Genomic DNA, 14,564 nt, shown 5'->3' with positions numbered 1-14,564 from the left:
CCTTTATTGCAGTCCAATATTAGTTGAAGAAGACCTCCCTTATTGCCTAATCTGGATTGCCTGCTTACATTTTGCATTATGTAAAAACATCTAACAAACTAAAATATCTGAGTTTGCAAAAAAAGAGACCAAAGTGTAACATGGAAAATGCTGCACACTGATTTTTTCCTTATTACCCTGTCTCTGTTGTTATATCTAATCACTTGTATTATTTTAAATGAAATGGAGTCTGTTTACGATGTAACCTTTCATATTTTACCCAGTTTGAATAAATATCTGTAGGATGATGATTTTATAACCACTGAGCTACTTTTCTGTGTCTAACAAGACAATATTCACTTTTAAAAACATTTGTAAAATGTTGTAATATGTATTCATGCAAGAAAGAAAGTAGAAAGATGAGAAAGAACATGTTTATTTAATTCTAGTTCACAGCCTGTAATAAATCATAGAAACTGTTGGTGTCGGCAGCTTCTCGTTGGTTTTTTCTTTGCTGGTTTAGTTCCTCATTTGCATCCCGAACATCCTCATAAACATGATTCTGTAAAGAGCAATACTGGAGTTATTACACTAGCAGTGTGACAGAAAAACTAAAGTAATGCTTTTAATGGCACAATTATGCTTTGTCATTAATTACCCTTTCCATTTCAATATCCAACTCTTCATTTCCTGCAAACAGAAAGGTAAGAAAACTTTAGACATTCAGGTGTGATTTCATTTTGAGTGAAGCTCTCTTCTATAAAAGTTGTACTCTAGGTGGTATATATGGTTCCCTAACCAAACTCAGTACCTGCATCCTTGTTGTGTTTTCTCTTCATGTACATGTAGAGTCCTCCAGCAGCTATACATATTAAGAGCCCCAGAGTAAGGGCTAAGCACAAAGGTGTGACCAGAGCTGTAAACATAAAATTATTATCATTTTTACTTAGAGACAAGGATGCATTTTATCTAATTATTGTGAAGAAAAAGCAACAGTAGCCAGATGAATACTTACAGTTACCAGTGTGCCACTTCTTTGATGCCATCAATTCACCCTCTCTACGCACAAAGCAGGTTAATTCATCTGTCATTGAAACTGGGAAAACTAGCCTGTTTATAAGAGTGTTATTATTATGCATTAGTATGCTATTCTGACTATGTTCAGACCAAGTTAAACTGAAGTTTTTTTCACATTCTTTACTGCAGGTTAGCACACAACTCAAGGTGAGATTATCTCTTCCTGGCCCGTACTCTGCAGAGACTGTAAAGATAAACATGAGAGCAATTTTTTAATAGCAATGGCGCAAACAGTAAATGTTGCACAATTCATGCTCTGTTTTGGCACTTTGATGTTTTAAGGCTCACCGTCGAGGGTATGCAGCCTGAACACATTTTGCTGACCAGAAGACTCTGAACACTTGTAGTCCTTAGCATGCAGAGCACTCACTTTGCCGATGACCAGTGATGATTCTTTAATCACATGATATGCCTCTGTTTGGCCTTCATGGTGTGAGTTATCAGTCAGAGAGGAAGTGTTGCTGCAAGAGAGTGACACTGACTCACCAACTGCAGCAAACACTTCCTCTATGCCATCTGGGGGAAAGAAGCACTGGTTACACATCTTAAATCACACCTTTCATTCAAGATTTATTTAGTAGAATTTAGTACCTTTCACTGTTGTTGTATAACTGAGGGCAGCTTTAGCCGTGTCATTCTGAAATAGTTGGCATTTCCATTTTCTCTGATGGTCTGTCTTTTTCTTAGTGATGGTCAATTTAGAGAAGCAATCAGAGGATTTTTCAATGCGAAATCTATTCCTATCTATTGGTGTGTTGTCTTCAATACTCCACTTGATATGTATCCCTCTGTCACATTTGTCCGGTCTCACGGATCCCACATGTGTACTGAGGAAACACTGAAGCTCTAATTTTTGGTCGTTCTCAGTAGATTTCTCAGAAACTGATGAATGTAAGAAAAATAAAAATAAAAATTTATCTAAATCATGTGNAAAATTAAAATTAATCTAAATCATGTGATTACTGTGATATTCTAAATAACTTATTTAAGAAAGGTTTGAAGCACTTACTGTTAAGTCTGTAAAGCACAACATCTGAACTGACTGATCCACTGACACAAGAGTACCTTTGTGCATCATTTGATTCCAGGTGATTAATTTGCAGAGAGCAGTTCTTCAGCAGACTGAGTCTGTGGACGTTTGGATCTGTCAAACGTCCGGCTTTCACCACCTCAGAATAATTATCGAGCTGCCTCCAGTTAACAGAGGAGCAGGATTCAATATTTGGTATGCCACATGGCAAAGTAACACTATCTCCTAGTGCAGCAAACATCATCAAATCTGTTGGAGAAGACAAAAGAGACGTCATCAGGTAGCTCTGTCAAAAATCTCATTTACAATTTAGACAAGGCAATTTTCACTAATAGAACTGAAAACTAAAGATGAGGAAGTTAGTGGTTCTCCATCAGGAACATAACGTATTTATAACCACAGCTGATATCCACGCAATATTTTTATATTTATGTTCAAGTTTATCTGAATCTGTTTTTAGTACCATTGACTGTACTCATATTGTAGTCAGTTTTATGCATTTTAATGGTAAAAACATTAACACTTTATGCCCTGACAAGATCAGAGAGCTTAAGAGTTAGTCAAAATAAATATACAGCAGATTAACAAGTGAACATTTTCTTTTTGATCATAATTACCAGGTGACTGAAGTCCAGCTGCTGCATGTGTCAGAGAGAGAAGAAAGACACTGATGAATGGATACAAAGCCATCCTTCCCTCTGATGAGTCTCACACTGATTACAAAATCTTGAGACGGAAGAAGTTTTTCAAAACATATCTTCAGGAAATGACAACTTATTTTTAGTTAAGGCCAGCCCATTAGAGGAATTCATGTTCATCTTCAGATGTTATCTCTTACATGTGCAAATAATAATACCTTCTAGTAATACCTTTACTTGTCTATCACCAGATGCCTATTAATGAAGTAAATGCAAACACTACTACAACATGTGCCTCTAATCCAGTGTTGAGTAGGTTTTTCACGTAACAGAAGTTATTTCACTTTTGGCAGCATGTTCAGTGTTTGTCCTTTGGGTGGTGCTGCCAGACTGTATGATAGATATTCTACTTGTAGCATTTGACCAGTTTTCGATTACAGTAAGCTTCACAACCCCCAGGTCCTGATTCTCATGCAGCTCCTCCTGAACAGTGTTTATCTGAGATTTCTTAATGGCTCCTCGCTTTCTGTTCTGTTCTAAACATGTCTGGCCTGGTGTTAATACTTTAACAGATTATTTTAATCAGGATATCCAATCATACAAGCACATTGAAAGAAGCATTGATCTGCATATATTTTAACATGTAAAGGTTTTTAAAAACTCCTTTATTTGCACACAAAAGTACAACAACAAGTAAGCAGTGCACCCTCTGAAGTTCATGGTTTAGTCACAGCTCTTGGACGTGCTATAACTGTGAAGGACTTGACCTTGAGCACAACACTAGCAACTCCTTTCAGGTCGGGCAGAGAGGCCTCGCTCTCAGGAGGGATGAACTGGAAATCTCTCAGCAAGTAGGCGGTGAACAGAAAGAGCTCCATCTTGGCAACAGACTCCCCCAGGCAGAGCCGAGCACCCCCTCCAAAAGGGATCAAAGCACGGGTGGAGCCTCCTCCTCCTTCCAGAAAACGCTCTGAAAGAGAGAGGAAAGTTACTTTATTTTGAGATTTCCTGAGCCAGGTGAAAGGAATGCACTCCACTTCACAGTTAGTTAGCAGTACCGGGTTTGAAGCTGTACGGGTCAGTCCAAATTGTAGGATCATGGTGAGCTCCAAACAGATTAGGAATGATGACTGTGTTCTTTGGAATGAAGTAACCTGCAATACTAAATATGAAAGGGGATTATACATTCACAATCCTTACTTTGTAGCCATGGTCAACATAGGTATATGCATTAAAATGTGCGTATCATGATTCTAACCTTGATATTTGACAAAACTAGAGAAATATAAGTCTGTGCCAAATTTGTAAACTGGTCTGTCTCTTGTACCAACCTATAACGATGCCTGATTACAGATATCTGATCACTAATCTTCTTTGTGTTCTGTCATTATCACTGCATATCGCCCAGCTGACCTGCTGTCTCTGATGGCTCTGTGTGGCACCGCCAGCGGGGCAACAGGCCTGAGTCTGAGCACTTCATGAATGAGAGAGCACAGGACAGGAAGTCTGTGTCTGTCACTGTACTTTGGGTATCGTCCCTCTAGCACTGTGCACAACTCCTCATACACCTTGGTCTGCACCTGAAGATTACAGTGAGAGAGGAGAGAGACACTGAGATAGACTTGAAGCCATAAAAATATGGTATTCTTTTGAAAAATTGTGCGCCCTGTGTGCGTCCTGCCTCTGGTCTGTGCAAGAGGAAAGCCACAGTCCAGTTCAGCCAGGCTGCAGTGGTCTCGGTTCCCCCGATGAGAAGGTCCACAGTGGCCATGTGAACATGAATATCTGTCAGAAGCTGGAGACATCAAGACATGTAAAATTGTATTATTAAAAGTATTTTAAATTCCAGTTTTCATCAAAATCCAATTCATACCCATCAACCGATCTTTTAGTGTTGTACTCACCACTCCATGTTCTGCGCTCTGCTGTTTGTCAAGGCCCTGGAGGAGCGAACCAGTGATGGCGTCCGCATTTATTTTGTCTTGTGACTGCAGAGATAACAAAACTACAGCTGATAAAAATGAACACAGGCTTGACGGTGATTGCTTGATCTGATCTGTGTGATTTTGAATCCAATTGTGAATGTGAATTGTGAATCCAAGCCTCATTTTTTAAACCTGTGATCTGAGCAATTTAGCCTATTCAGACCTCTCTATTACATGTATTTAAAACCATTTCAGTCCTCTTATTCTTTTCATACACTTGCCTTGTAATTGTTGAGATGTTTTCTTATAATTTCATCTCTCTTGACCACCTCTTTCAGGAGACGGGAAAACACAGGATTGGGTAATTTCTTTAAGAGAACAAATTACATAATGTGTGAAAATACCATTTAAAACATGTTTGTTAGTCTTTTCTCTGACCTACAGCCGAGATAATGATTATTTACTGACTCTGAGAAGTGGGAAGGAGTCCAGAGCAGAGATCCAAGTGGAGCCCCACAGAGCAACAATCTCATTCAGGCAGCTGTGCAGCTGCTGCAGCTCCAAAGAACTCTTATCATACTAAAAAACAAAGAGCTTTGTATGTCAATACATCTTACCAATGAAATCCACAGAATAGCAATAAAAAATGTAATCCAAGCTAGACACTGGTCTGTCGCAACCCCAATAGATGAAAAACAGATTTTGCAATCCATTTTCTGTGCTCAGAGTTACAAACTGAGCTGTACGAGGACAGCTACTCACTTCTTTGCCAAAAGTCAAAGTGGTTATGACATTACTGGCTGCCACTGTGAAATCCTCTGAGAGATCTACAGCTCGTCCTTGATAGTCCATCAAAACCTAAACAGTGAACAAACAATGCTTTTTATGTGACCTTGAGACTTTGGAAATATTCTAACATTTGCCTTATATTTTAAGGCAAATTGTTCTTGTGTTTTCTGTACCTTTCTCAGATGCAGTGCCTGTCTCTCGATCACGTCATGCAATGATTGCTGGCAGCAACGCTGCAGAGCACTGTGGACGAGACGACGATGTGCTCTCCACTCCTCATTATAGTCCCCCAGAGAGATGGTGTGCCCTCCCCCAGACACAATATCACCTGAGGCAAGTCAGAAGAGGTCATATAATAATACAATAATCATGTATTCTGTCATTGAAAAAGGGGGTTGCATTGTTTACCTGTGTATGAACCTGGTCTCCCAGCAAAGTCTGACCATTTTTTCACCAGTGCTTCTCTAATGACGTCAGTACTATTAAGTACCACCATGGCTGAAAAAAAAACAAACAGGGTTTTTATGAATCCTACTAGAAAAAGTTCTTTAAAGATTTCTTTGTTTGTATGTCAGCATGTAATATAATGAAATTGTATAGAATTACTTGTGTGTCCACATTTAAGGCGGTAGATGTTTCCGTACCGCTGTGCCAGATTTGTCAGATGAATTGGCAGGTGGTCATGTGTCAGCTCCATCATATTTCCTATGAGAAAGAGGCTGGGAGGACCTGGGAGGGAAGGAGCCGATGTGCGGGGAAGGAATTGATAGAGATACTGCAGCAGCCTGGATTCAGCGGCTGGATGAAAGAATTAAGAAAGACAAAAGTGAAACAGAGAGCATCCATTAGATCAAGTTTGGTAGTTTATATGTGTAGAAAGAAATGTGCCAATCATTATATATTCATAACTTTAAAATACTAGGATTGTTAAACATAATAGACAACAAATAGATAATTACCTGTACTCTTACTGTCCTTTTGGTCTTCCTGTACACATTTGTCTCTCTGACCAGAAGTGCAAATCAGCACTATTAACAGAAACACAACTAAAAACACAGCTCCCACACTGATCACTGACATTTCTATTGCCATTTTGTGTCTTCTCGTTGAGGTCCCACTTCAGAAAGCTGGTCAGCACAGTGCCTGCCACATTTATAGTATCGTCATCAATCTCTATGTCCGTCACATTGATATAATGTAGGTGTTTTCACTAAAATCAAGGACGTCTAATTTTCAGGTCAACATCTGATAATAAGATAAATGCAACACATGTAACAAGAGACAGCCTGATAAACATGACCAGTACTTGGTGAAGGGCATGATAACATATCACATTTGACGTGACAGTCAGTCCTCCTGGTGTTTGTTTATCTTGTAGCGAAAGTAATGAAGAAACTGCTCTCTAGCAAAGGATTTAGGTGTTTTGATTTGAAGAAGAAAAAACACAACATTTCAGACCCACATTAGCCACATTTATTCCAATGGAGTGAGACAGTGCATATTTAATTACAGTAGTAGTGGGGTGGCATACCATGGTGGTGCACAAGAAGGTATTAAGAGTAAAAACAAAACTGTGTTGAAATGGATGGGTCAGGCAGAACAGAAGAACAGTTATACAAAAAGTTGCAATAAAACATCTCTCCACTTTTTTCGTACATGTCCAGAAAAAAAAAACAGATCAGAAAAGAAACCATGCACACTGAATCAAATGTGCTGATAGCTGTTTGTAATTACAGCTGTCACAACCACTGTACATGCAATTTCAGTTGGAAAGTTGAACTGTGAGATCCACTGTCTTCTGGATTTCTAGAGCTGTAATTTTTTGTCAGATGGAAGGTTTTCATGTTGGAGAACCCATGAGGACTGATGTATATTTAGCCATGAGTTGCAGGAGAGAACCTGGATGGTCTGAACTTCATCTCAGTGAAGGGAATGGAGGCGTCTTTACCTTTCCAGTCTATCCAGACTATTCCCTGTATCAGAACAGAAACAGAAAGGTGGTCATATTTGGTTTGTGTGCTGCATCCTAGAAGATAAAAACTGTTTAAAGTTTATTATAATTAAGTCTGTGTCCAAATAGAGAGGTGAATTGTACCTGATTATTACTGTTGATGCCATAGAGACCGTTGAGGTTGGTCTTGTAGCAGTTCTTGTACCACCAGCCTCCCATGTAGGCCCTGGCACAGTAGATGCCGAGAGGATCAGGGTCCTTGTCCCGGGTTGAGAATGGACGCCCATTATGGTATCTCATAGAATCACCTGACAGGGAAATACAGTGACATTGAGGTTTGAAAAGGCATTTATGGGATTATATAATACATGCTTAAGAAAATTAAACTTTTATACAGTTTTTACCTGCAGTTCCTGTGAAGCCAGACACTGTGAGAGTATAATGTCTCTCTGCTGAATCAATGGAGAAGTTGGCATAGTGAGCATAAGCGGTATGATTTCCAGATCGCATATCCACTCTCAAACTCACAGGGCCGACACTGGTCAGGTTGTGAAGAAGCTCATTTCCTATTAGTAGAAGAAATGAATAATGAACAGTTTAGTTTCCTATGCAGCTGTGAGGATAATGAGAACTTGCTTCAATCGTACCGAGCCAGAATTCTTCGCTGAGGTTTCCAAAGCCGGTGATGTATTCACTCCAGGTTCTGTAGAAATCTGTCTTTCCATTCATCCTCCTCTGGAACACCTAAAAACACACATCCGATTGTTGGTTTCTACTGTATAAATCCATCCTGCCACTTTTTCAGTGCAAAATTCAGATGCCAGCAGTTTGTCTCACCGTCCAGCCGCCTCCATCAGTCTCCATGTCACAGTAGACTCTGACTGCTTGCCCCTCTTTTCCTTGTGGGTAGATATCTACCTCTCCTGAGTTCAGAGCTCCGTTCAGCAGCTCCTGAGAGCACTCAGTAGGGAAGGGGAAACGCAGTTTGTCTGGGGGGTGGGGGGATGCTTCAGTTATAATAAAGTATTGACAAGGCAAATAAATTAACAGCTGCTGAATTATATCAAATAGAATACCTGTGATGAATTCTGTGGTGACAACAGATGTGTAGTGTCCATCTCTCTCGCCTTGCACCAGAACAATATAGCGTGACATTGACAAGAGTCTGGTCAGCTTATACTCTGTGACAGATCCATCCAGGATTACCTCCTAATGTATACACAGAAAAGAACGCAAAGTTCATCTCTGAGGCGATTTTATGTCAGAGCTTTCTTTGTGCTGTATGTCCCAGTGAAGAGAGAATATTAATCACCTTTGTCTCCTCTCCTGCAACCTGGTAGATCAGTCTGTAGCTGTGATAAACACTGGAAGTTCTCCATGCTATCACTGCAGAGCGAGCACCTACCTCGCTGGCTTTAACCACTGGGGGACACAAAAATGTGCAAAAAAGTTTTTAACTCTCACACTAACCCTGTAGACTCTAGCAAGTAAAAAAAAAAGCTTGATCGCTCTGCATTGATTCCCTTTTTTACTTACCGTGAGCGGTGGTAAATGTAGTTGAGATGCCCATGCTCTGGAGACTGTCCTTCTGACTCAGGACTTTGACTGTGTACATGGTGCCTCTCTGCAGGCCTCTCAATTGGTGTTCCACTGAATTTCCAGACAGCATTACTGTCACTGTCACATTAGGAGCTGTGGAGAAAAATATGAAGGAGAATTGGTAACGCTTTGTCATTAGTCATTCGAATAATGTTATATAATAAAACTCACTCTTGGAGGACTCATAGCTGATGATGAAGCGGTCAACTTTCCCCAGACTGGGTGTCCATTGCAGCACAGCTCTGGTATCTGTCACATTGACAACTTGCAGATGTGTTGGAGGAGCGGGGACTGAAGGCAAGAGACAATTCATAGTGTGTTTATGCTGTTTTCACATGCTAAGTAAAAAAAAATAGCTGTGCATAACAGTAATTCGACTGCGTACCTGTGGTGATAATGGATGTGAGGGCATTACTCTGGGTTCTGCCTTGTGTAGTAGTTACAGAGATAATGTAGGAGGATCCAGCAGATAACTTGGACAGAACCACATAAGATTGCTGAGAATCCACGGTGACAAAGCGGTTCTCCCCTAGCAGGATGACACATCACAAATATCACACTGATTAGCACTTCTCAATTAAAGACCCACACTGATAAGTAAGGAGATTTTGACCCAAGATGCAGAATACAGGAAGCGTTTGGCAGACCTGTGATAATGTTGGTGTATGTGACCCTGAAGCCTGCGAATGCGGCCTTTGGTTTAGACCAGGAAACAGTGAGAGAAGACTCTGTCACATTGCTGAATACCATCTCTGTGGCTGGCTCAGGACCTGGTGAGAGAAAATTGTAATCATATTTTGTCAGTGGTCTAGTGTATTCATTGGATGACAACGTTTGTGCATAAATGACAAACGTAGTAGAACTTTATTTACCTGTAACTGCGGTTACTCTGTGAATCTTTGATCTTCTCTCAGCTGCAGCACCATATACATATAAGACATAGACTGTGTTTGCCCGAAGGTTACTGAACTCCACAGAACGTACATTGCCAGGTACCACCATAGAGATCCTCTTGGTTTCAGCTTTGCCTCTAGATCCAACAGCTTTACCAGAGGAGGCAGTTGTGTTGGTGCTCTCACTCTGTACCTGGATTTCAGTTGTGTTCTTAGCTGTGGGGGTTTTGTCTCCTTCAAGAGCTTCCTCTTCGAACTCCTCATGGTCATCTTCATCACCCTCTGTCCGTGGCTCTCTTCTGATTACGGTAAAGTTCTTGAACATCCCTTGTGGTGCTGACCACGTGACAGTGAAACTGTAGGAAGAGATGTTCACGACCTTTACAGAACCTAATCCAGATCCTCCCATCCTCCTTGCGCTCCCAGAGCCATGGGTAGTTGTTTTGTTTTGCTGAACTCGAGCCTCACCTGATGTTGCAATAGTTGTATTCACTAAATACTGACTCTTCTGGGTAACTTTCTCTTTTCCAGCCTTGCCAGCTTCAGTGCTTCTGTCATCAACAAGTTGCACAGTTGCACTGTCTACTTTGACCTTTTTGATACGTTTTTGTCCAGATGACTGAGTAACATTCTTCTCAGCTAGTGTGGACTGCTCCACAGTCTCCTTCCCTGCTCTGGTTTTGTTTGTCTGTCCTGTGACCTTGGACAGAATGGTCACAAGTTTAGCTGTGCCATCAGATTTCTTCACGTTACTCTGGGTTACATTGGTTTGGGGTTCGTCTTTTAGTTGGTCAGATTTAGGATATGTTTTACTGGCAGTTCCTTCCTTAACAATCTTGAAGTCAGTTTTTTGGAGGACTTTTTTAGAGGATAAAACTGCTGTTTTGCCTTTGCGGGCCTCTTCTTGCTTTCTTCCCTCATGTTTCAGCAGAACTTGAGCAACAGTTGGGCGACTGGTCTTTGTTGCAATCGAAGAGTCTTTAGTAGTAGTAGTTATTTTCTTAACAGAAGCCTCTTGTTTTGATTGGGTTTTAACAAGACCTGCTTTATCATTAGTAACCACTTTGGGTTTAGTGTCTGTCTCTTTGGCTTCAGAGTCTTTAGTAGTAGTAGTTATTTTCTTAACAGAAGCCTCTTGTTTTGATTGGGTTTTAACAAGAACTGCTTTATCATTAGTAACCACTTTGGGTTTAGTGTCTGTCTCTTTGGCTTCAGACCCCTTCTTCTGCTCCTTCTTCTGGAAGAGTGTCTGCTCTACTTTGGTGGTTTTCTCCTGCATGTTTTCTTTTTCTTTATTCACCTGCAGGCTCACTGTTTCCACAGTTACCTTGACCTTTCCCTTGGCAGCTTCTGAAATTGTGAGAGTAGAAGTTAAAATCAAAGTGTGAATGCGCTTATAGGCAAAGACTTTTATTTTATTACTTTTATTACACTCAGCTCCTTGTGCACACTTACTGCAGTCTGGACCCATGAATCCCTGTTGGCAGATACATTTCCCCTTCTGACATTCCCCATTGCCACTACAGTCATTTGGACAATTTGCAGAACATGGACCTGGGCAGCAACAAAAATAACCAAAAATATGAAATCCACATGTCTAATGGGTTGTGTCAAATCTAATAATCTGGTAAATATGACAGAATCATACATTGCTCTTTTAATAAGGACATCTCTCTTTCCAGTCGGGCCAGGCGTCCTTTCAGCGCTGTCATCTCAGACTCACATCCCCCAGCGCAGCCACCAGGCAGCAAGCTGATCTTATGTGTCATCACCAGAGGAGCACCCGGCTTCAGCTTCAACTCCTGCTCCTTGGTGTTGCTTGAGTCACAGCCATCACTGATGACCACCTTGATTGGCTGTGCTTGAGCAGGCTTTTCTTTTATGGTGGTGGTGGTGGTGCTGGTGGTGGTGGTGGTGGTGGTGGCAGCGGCGGCAGCGGTGGTGGTGGGAGTTTTGATTACAGCAGTCTGATTGGCAGAGGATGTGACCTTATCTTTGTTGGCTGCAGAACCACCAGCTGTAGGGGCCCTTGCTGGTGTTGATCCAACAGTTTGAACCACTGTGGGCGCCGGCTTGTCTTTGGAGTTCTTTACATCACTGGTGGAGGGAAGTTTAGCTACAACAGTCTGATTGACGGAGGCTGTGGGCTTGTTTTTGGTGGTTTTAGCACCACTGGCAGGAGCAGACTTTGGGGATGTTGACTGAGAATTTTGAACTACAGTGGGGGCAGGCTTGTCTTTGGCAGTCTTCCCATCACTAGTTGAAGGAGATTTCATTGAAACAGTCTGATTGACTGCAGGTTGGGGTTTTTCACTGGTGGAGGGAAGTTTAGCTACAACAGTCTGATTGACGGAGGCTGTGGGCTTGTTTTTGGTGGTTTTAACGCCACTGGCAGGAGCAGACTTTGTGGATGCTGATTGAACATTTGGAGCTCCACTGGGGCCAGGCTTGTCTTTGGTAGACTTCACTTCATTGGCTGAAGGGGATTTAGCAACAGTTTGATTGACTGAGACTGTGTGTTTGATGACAGTGCCACTGGCTGGTGAAGCCTTTACTGCTGTTGACGGAGTGGTTTGAATTACTGCTGGGCTGGGCTTGCTTTTGGTGGTTGCAGGAGTGGGTAAAACAGTCTGATTAACTGTGTTTGACTTTAGGGTTGGACGAACGGTCTGTTTGGGGAGAGCAGCAGTGGTTTTTGGTTTTGACAGGGTGAAAACAGCATTAGGTTTGGTCACGTCGCTTCCTGTCATGTTTCTTCTCTCATTGGTCGGGGATTGAATGGAGGGAAATGGGGCGAGAAGGAGGAGAAGTCCTAGAGTAAACAGCATTTTGAGCCAGGAGAAGGAGCCAGAGATGGTGTTTCCTTTGGTGGATCTGTACGTATGTTACTGTAAATTTATGAACTCCTTCCTCTATATTTCTCTGACCACTTGTAAAGGGAATTATGCCAGGTCTCTCCTAGAAATGGAAAAAAAAAATGAAAGAGCTGAGTTGTAACTGAGTTTAATGCATTGTATTATATGCCAAATTATTTTAGAACTTTTTTTTATCCCAAGAAGGGCTTTGCTAGGCATACATGCTCCTTTTCAGCCAGCTTCACATTCACAGAGTTCCCATTCACACTTTGTTGCTCCCTTATAAAACCTCACATGGAGCAAATTCAAGTTTCCTTGCTCAAAAATGACCAGACAGCAACGGCCAAAGCAAGGAATTGCATTACTTACTTTTTCCCTTCATTTTGATCTTTCAGTAATAGCACTTGTCAATGCACAGGTTCTCTTAAAGTTATATGCTGTAGCCCGATATTTGGGGCAAAATAATTCAGTGGACAAAAGTATAAGGCCATATCAAAACATTATTTTGCATCTTACAACACATACCTATTTCTTTTTTGTGTAAATGTATGTTGAATTTTCCTAATCTAATTTTCGTGCACCAGTGCATCATGAATAAAATTACCACTAAGCCATATCCTTAAATTGCCAGACTGAACAAAATGTTCATAAAAAATGATATAACAATCTATTTTTTAAACTGTGCATACTGACTTTTAATCATGACGTAAAACCAAATATAAGTTGAAGAACTGCAGTTCCAGTCAGCCATAGTAGTTAATTCAGTGGCTTGCCAAACCAAGTCAAATCTAAATTAGTTGATTTTAAACAGGAAGGAAGAAGGTGACTTGAGCGGGAAGTCTACTGAAGTCTGCTGGAGAGACTATGTAGAGAGGTAACAGAGCGTCACTGTATAGAACTGTGGGACACTGTACGTCTTTCACTATACAGAAGGTTACATAATCCGCTGCACCCACAACTCATAAAACCACTCAAAGAAGTATGTCCAGCCTTGGCTTTAAATCTGTAGAAAATCAAATAAATCACGAAGCATGTAAACACATTAAGATGCTTTGCTATACAGCAAGCCAATTTTTTAATGTTGAATTGGAGAGCATAGATGAATTAGACTAATTGACTGCAGTATTAACTGAATCAATAACCACGCTTTACTTCTGAAATATGAATCATCATACTGCCACAAATTTTTATAGAATGAAAAAGAATTAGTGTTTAAATAAATTTAGACCTATAATATATACCTTAATTTGTTTTAACTCTTTTTCATTTTAAGGTGCATTATAGATCTAACCATATTATATCACGTGTGCAGACAAAATATTACATATCATGTTCACCACTGCCTGCAACTAGTGCAGTATAACTGTTTAAGGTTATCAACTAAAAGACATATATTACACAACAACAGTAGTTTTCCCCACAAAACACTGGGAATATGTACACATTATGATATTTAGAATTATCAACAGACTTATCTTAACACAGTATATTTGGAGTCCATTCATTCAAGTGACTGCAGTTACCACTTTGATATCATAGCTACATGACAAAAATGAACTTACCAGAATAATGATTTAGTTCTTGGCTTTATTTCTTTCTTTGTGTTGCTCCCTCCATCTGAAAAGTTCACAGAGACTTGCTGGATATGATCTGGGAGGAAAGAGGTGAGAGAAAGGACCACCACTAGAAAGGAGGAGAGTGATAAAGTCTGCTCCTACTTAAGGACCCCCCTCCTTCTCCACGCCTAGTGGTCCCACTCTCTCAACCACCATGGAAAATATTTGTATTGGACTTACAAAAAGAGTTGCATTTTTACATGGATTTTAGC

General features: G+C 40.7%; 4 protein-coding genes across 5 annotated transcripts in view; 1 reads left to right on the top strand and 3 right to left on the bottom strand.

Annotated features, from left to right (window-relative positions):
- Positions 1-470, top strand: part of LOC109137345 (uncharacterized) — a 2,574-nt gene extending 2,104 nt beyond the window's left edge. The window contains exon 8 of the mRNA XM_027286016.1: positions 13-470. Coding sequence (XP_027141817.1) covers positions 13-23 — 11 coding nt within the window. The 3' untranslated portion in view covers positions 24-470. The remainder of the gene's footprint in view (positions 1-12) is intronic.
- Positions 398-2,858, bottom strand: LOC104922753 (uncharacterized). Of its 2 annotated transcripts, XM_019255118.2 has the most exons (8): positions 2,704-2,858; positions 2,066-2,335; positions 1,648-1,938; positions 1,345-1,572; positions 995-1,240; positions 791-895; positions 638-669; positions 398-541 (listed from the first exon to the last, which is right to left on the bottom strand). In XM_019255118.2, the coding sequence occupies exons 1-8, from the start codon at positions 2,774-2,776 to the stop codon at positions 425-427; spliced, it is 1,362 nt and encodes a 453-aa protein (XP_019110663.2). In that variant the 5' UTR covers positions 2,777-2,858; the 3' UTR covers positions 398-424. The 2 variants fall into 2 exon arrangements, with proteins under 2 accessions (XP_019110663.2, XP_027141816.1); XM_027286015.1 differs by lacking the exon at positions 2,704-2,858 and having other exon boundaries at positions 2,062-2,274.
- A 498-nt stretch (positions 2,859-3,356) lies between these two features.
- On the bottom strand, positions 3,357-6,574 carry cyp21a2 (cytochrome P450, family 21, subfamily A, polypeptide 2). The gene is made up of 12 exons (XM_019255137.2): positions 6,398-6,574; positions 6,045-6,236; positions 5,847-5,936; positions 5,612-5,766; positions 5,412-5,507; positions 5,118-5,228; positions 4,931-5,017; positions 4,629-4,712; positions 4,406-4,519; positions 4,138-4,304; positions 3,783-3,886; positions 3,357-3,694 (listed from the first exon to the last, which is right to left on the bottom strand). Exons 1-12 carry the CDS (start codon positions 6,528-6,530, stop codon positions 3,441-3,443), a joined length of 1,587 nt encoding a protein of 528 aa, XP_019110682.1. The 5' UTR covers positions 6,531-6,574; the 3' UTR covers positions 3,357-3,440.
- A 321-nt stretch (positions 6,575-6,895) lies between these two features.
- Positions 6,896-14,404, bottom strand: tnxba (tenascin XBa). The gene is made up of 15 exons (XM_010735674.3): positions 14,299-14,404; positions 11,530-12,839; positions 11,337-11,435; positions 9,861-11,231; positions 9,636-9,758; positions 9,374-9,517; positions 9,160-9,279; positions 8,926-9,081; positions 8,702-8,811; positions 8,466-8,598; positions 8,227-8,378; positions 8,037-8,133; positions 7,794-7,955; positions 7,534-7,697; positions 6,896-7,411 (listed from the first exon to the last, which is right to left on the bottom strand). Exons 2-15 carry the CDS (start codon positions 12,707-12,709, stop codon positions 7,313-7,315), a joined length of 4,110 nt encoding a protein of 1,369 aa, XP_010733976.3. The 5' UTR covers positions 12,710-12,839; positions 14,299-14,404; the 3' UTR covers positions 6,896-7,312.
- Positions 14,405-14,564: the final 160 nt, after the last annotated feature.

The sequence above is a fragment of the Larimichthys crocea genome, chromosome XIII (genome assembly GCF_000972845.2).
Source record: "Larimichthys crocea isolate SSNF chromosome XIII, L_crocea_2.0, whole genome shotgun sequence".
NCBI lineage: Eukaryota > Metazoa > Chordata > Actinopteri > Sciaenidae > Larimichthys > Larimichthys crocea.
This window is presented reverse-complemented; position numbering and strand designations above follow the sequence as displayed.

What these genes read in the sequence shown, in the direction of transcription:
- LOC104922753 (XM_019255118.2), bottom strand. Translation starts at nt 2,776, where the DNA reads ATGGCTTTGTATCCATTCATCAGTGTCTTTCTTCTCTCTCTGACACAT. An exon ending in GAAGTGGCACACTGGTAACT is followed by an intron (nt 896 to 994) that starts GTAAGTATTCAT and finishes TTATGTTTACAG; the next exon opens with CTCTGGTCACACCTTTGTGC. An exon ending in AAAACACAACAAGGATGCAG is followed by an intron (nt 670 to 790) that starts GTACTGAGTTTG and finishes TTCTGTTTGCAG; the next exon opens with GAAATGAAGAGTTGGATATT.
- cyp21a2 (XM_019255137.2), bottom strand. Translation starts at nt 6,530, where the DNA reads ATGGCAATAGAAATGTCAGTGATCAGTGTGGGAGCTGTGTTTTTAGTT. An exon ending in AAAGGACAGTAAGAGTACAG is followed by an intron (nt 6,237 to 6,397) that starts GTAATTATCTAT and finishes TCTTTCATCCAG; the next exon opens with CCGCTGAATCCAGGCTGCTG. An exon ending in GAGACCAGGTTCATACACAG is followed by an intron (nt 5,767 to 5,846) that starts GTAAACAATGCA and finishes GACTTGCCTCAG; the next exon opens with GTGATATTGTGTCTGGGGGA.
- tnxba (XM_010735674.3), bottom strand. Translation starts at nt 12,709, where the DNA reads ATGCTGTTTACTCTAGGACTTCTCCTCCTTCTCGCCCCATTTCCCTCC. An exon ending in CACATCCATTATCACCACAG is followed by an intron (nt 9,280 to 9,373) that starts GTACGCAGTCGA and finishes TCTTGCCTTCAG; the next exon opens with TCCCCGCTCCTCCAACACAT. An exon ending in TGGCTTCACAGGAACTGCAG is followed by an intron (nt 7,698 to 7,793) that starts GTAAAAACTGTA and finishes TTTCCCTGTCAG; the next exon opens with GTGATTCTATGAGATACCAT.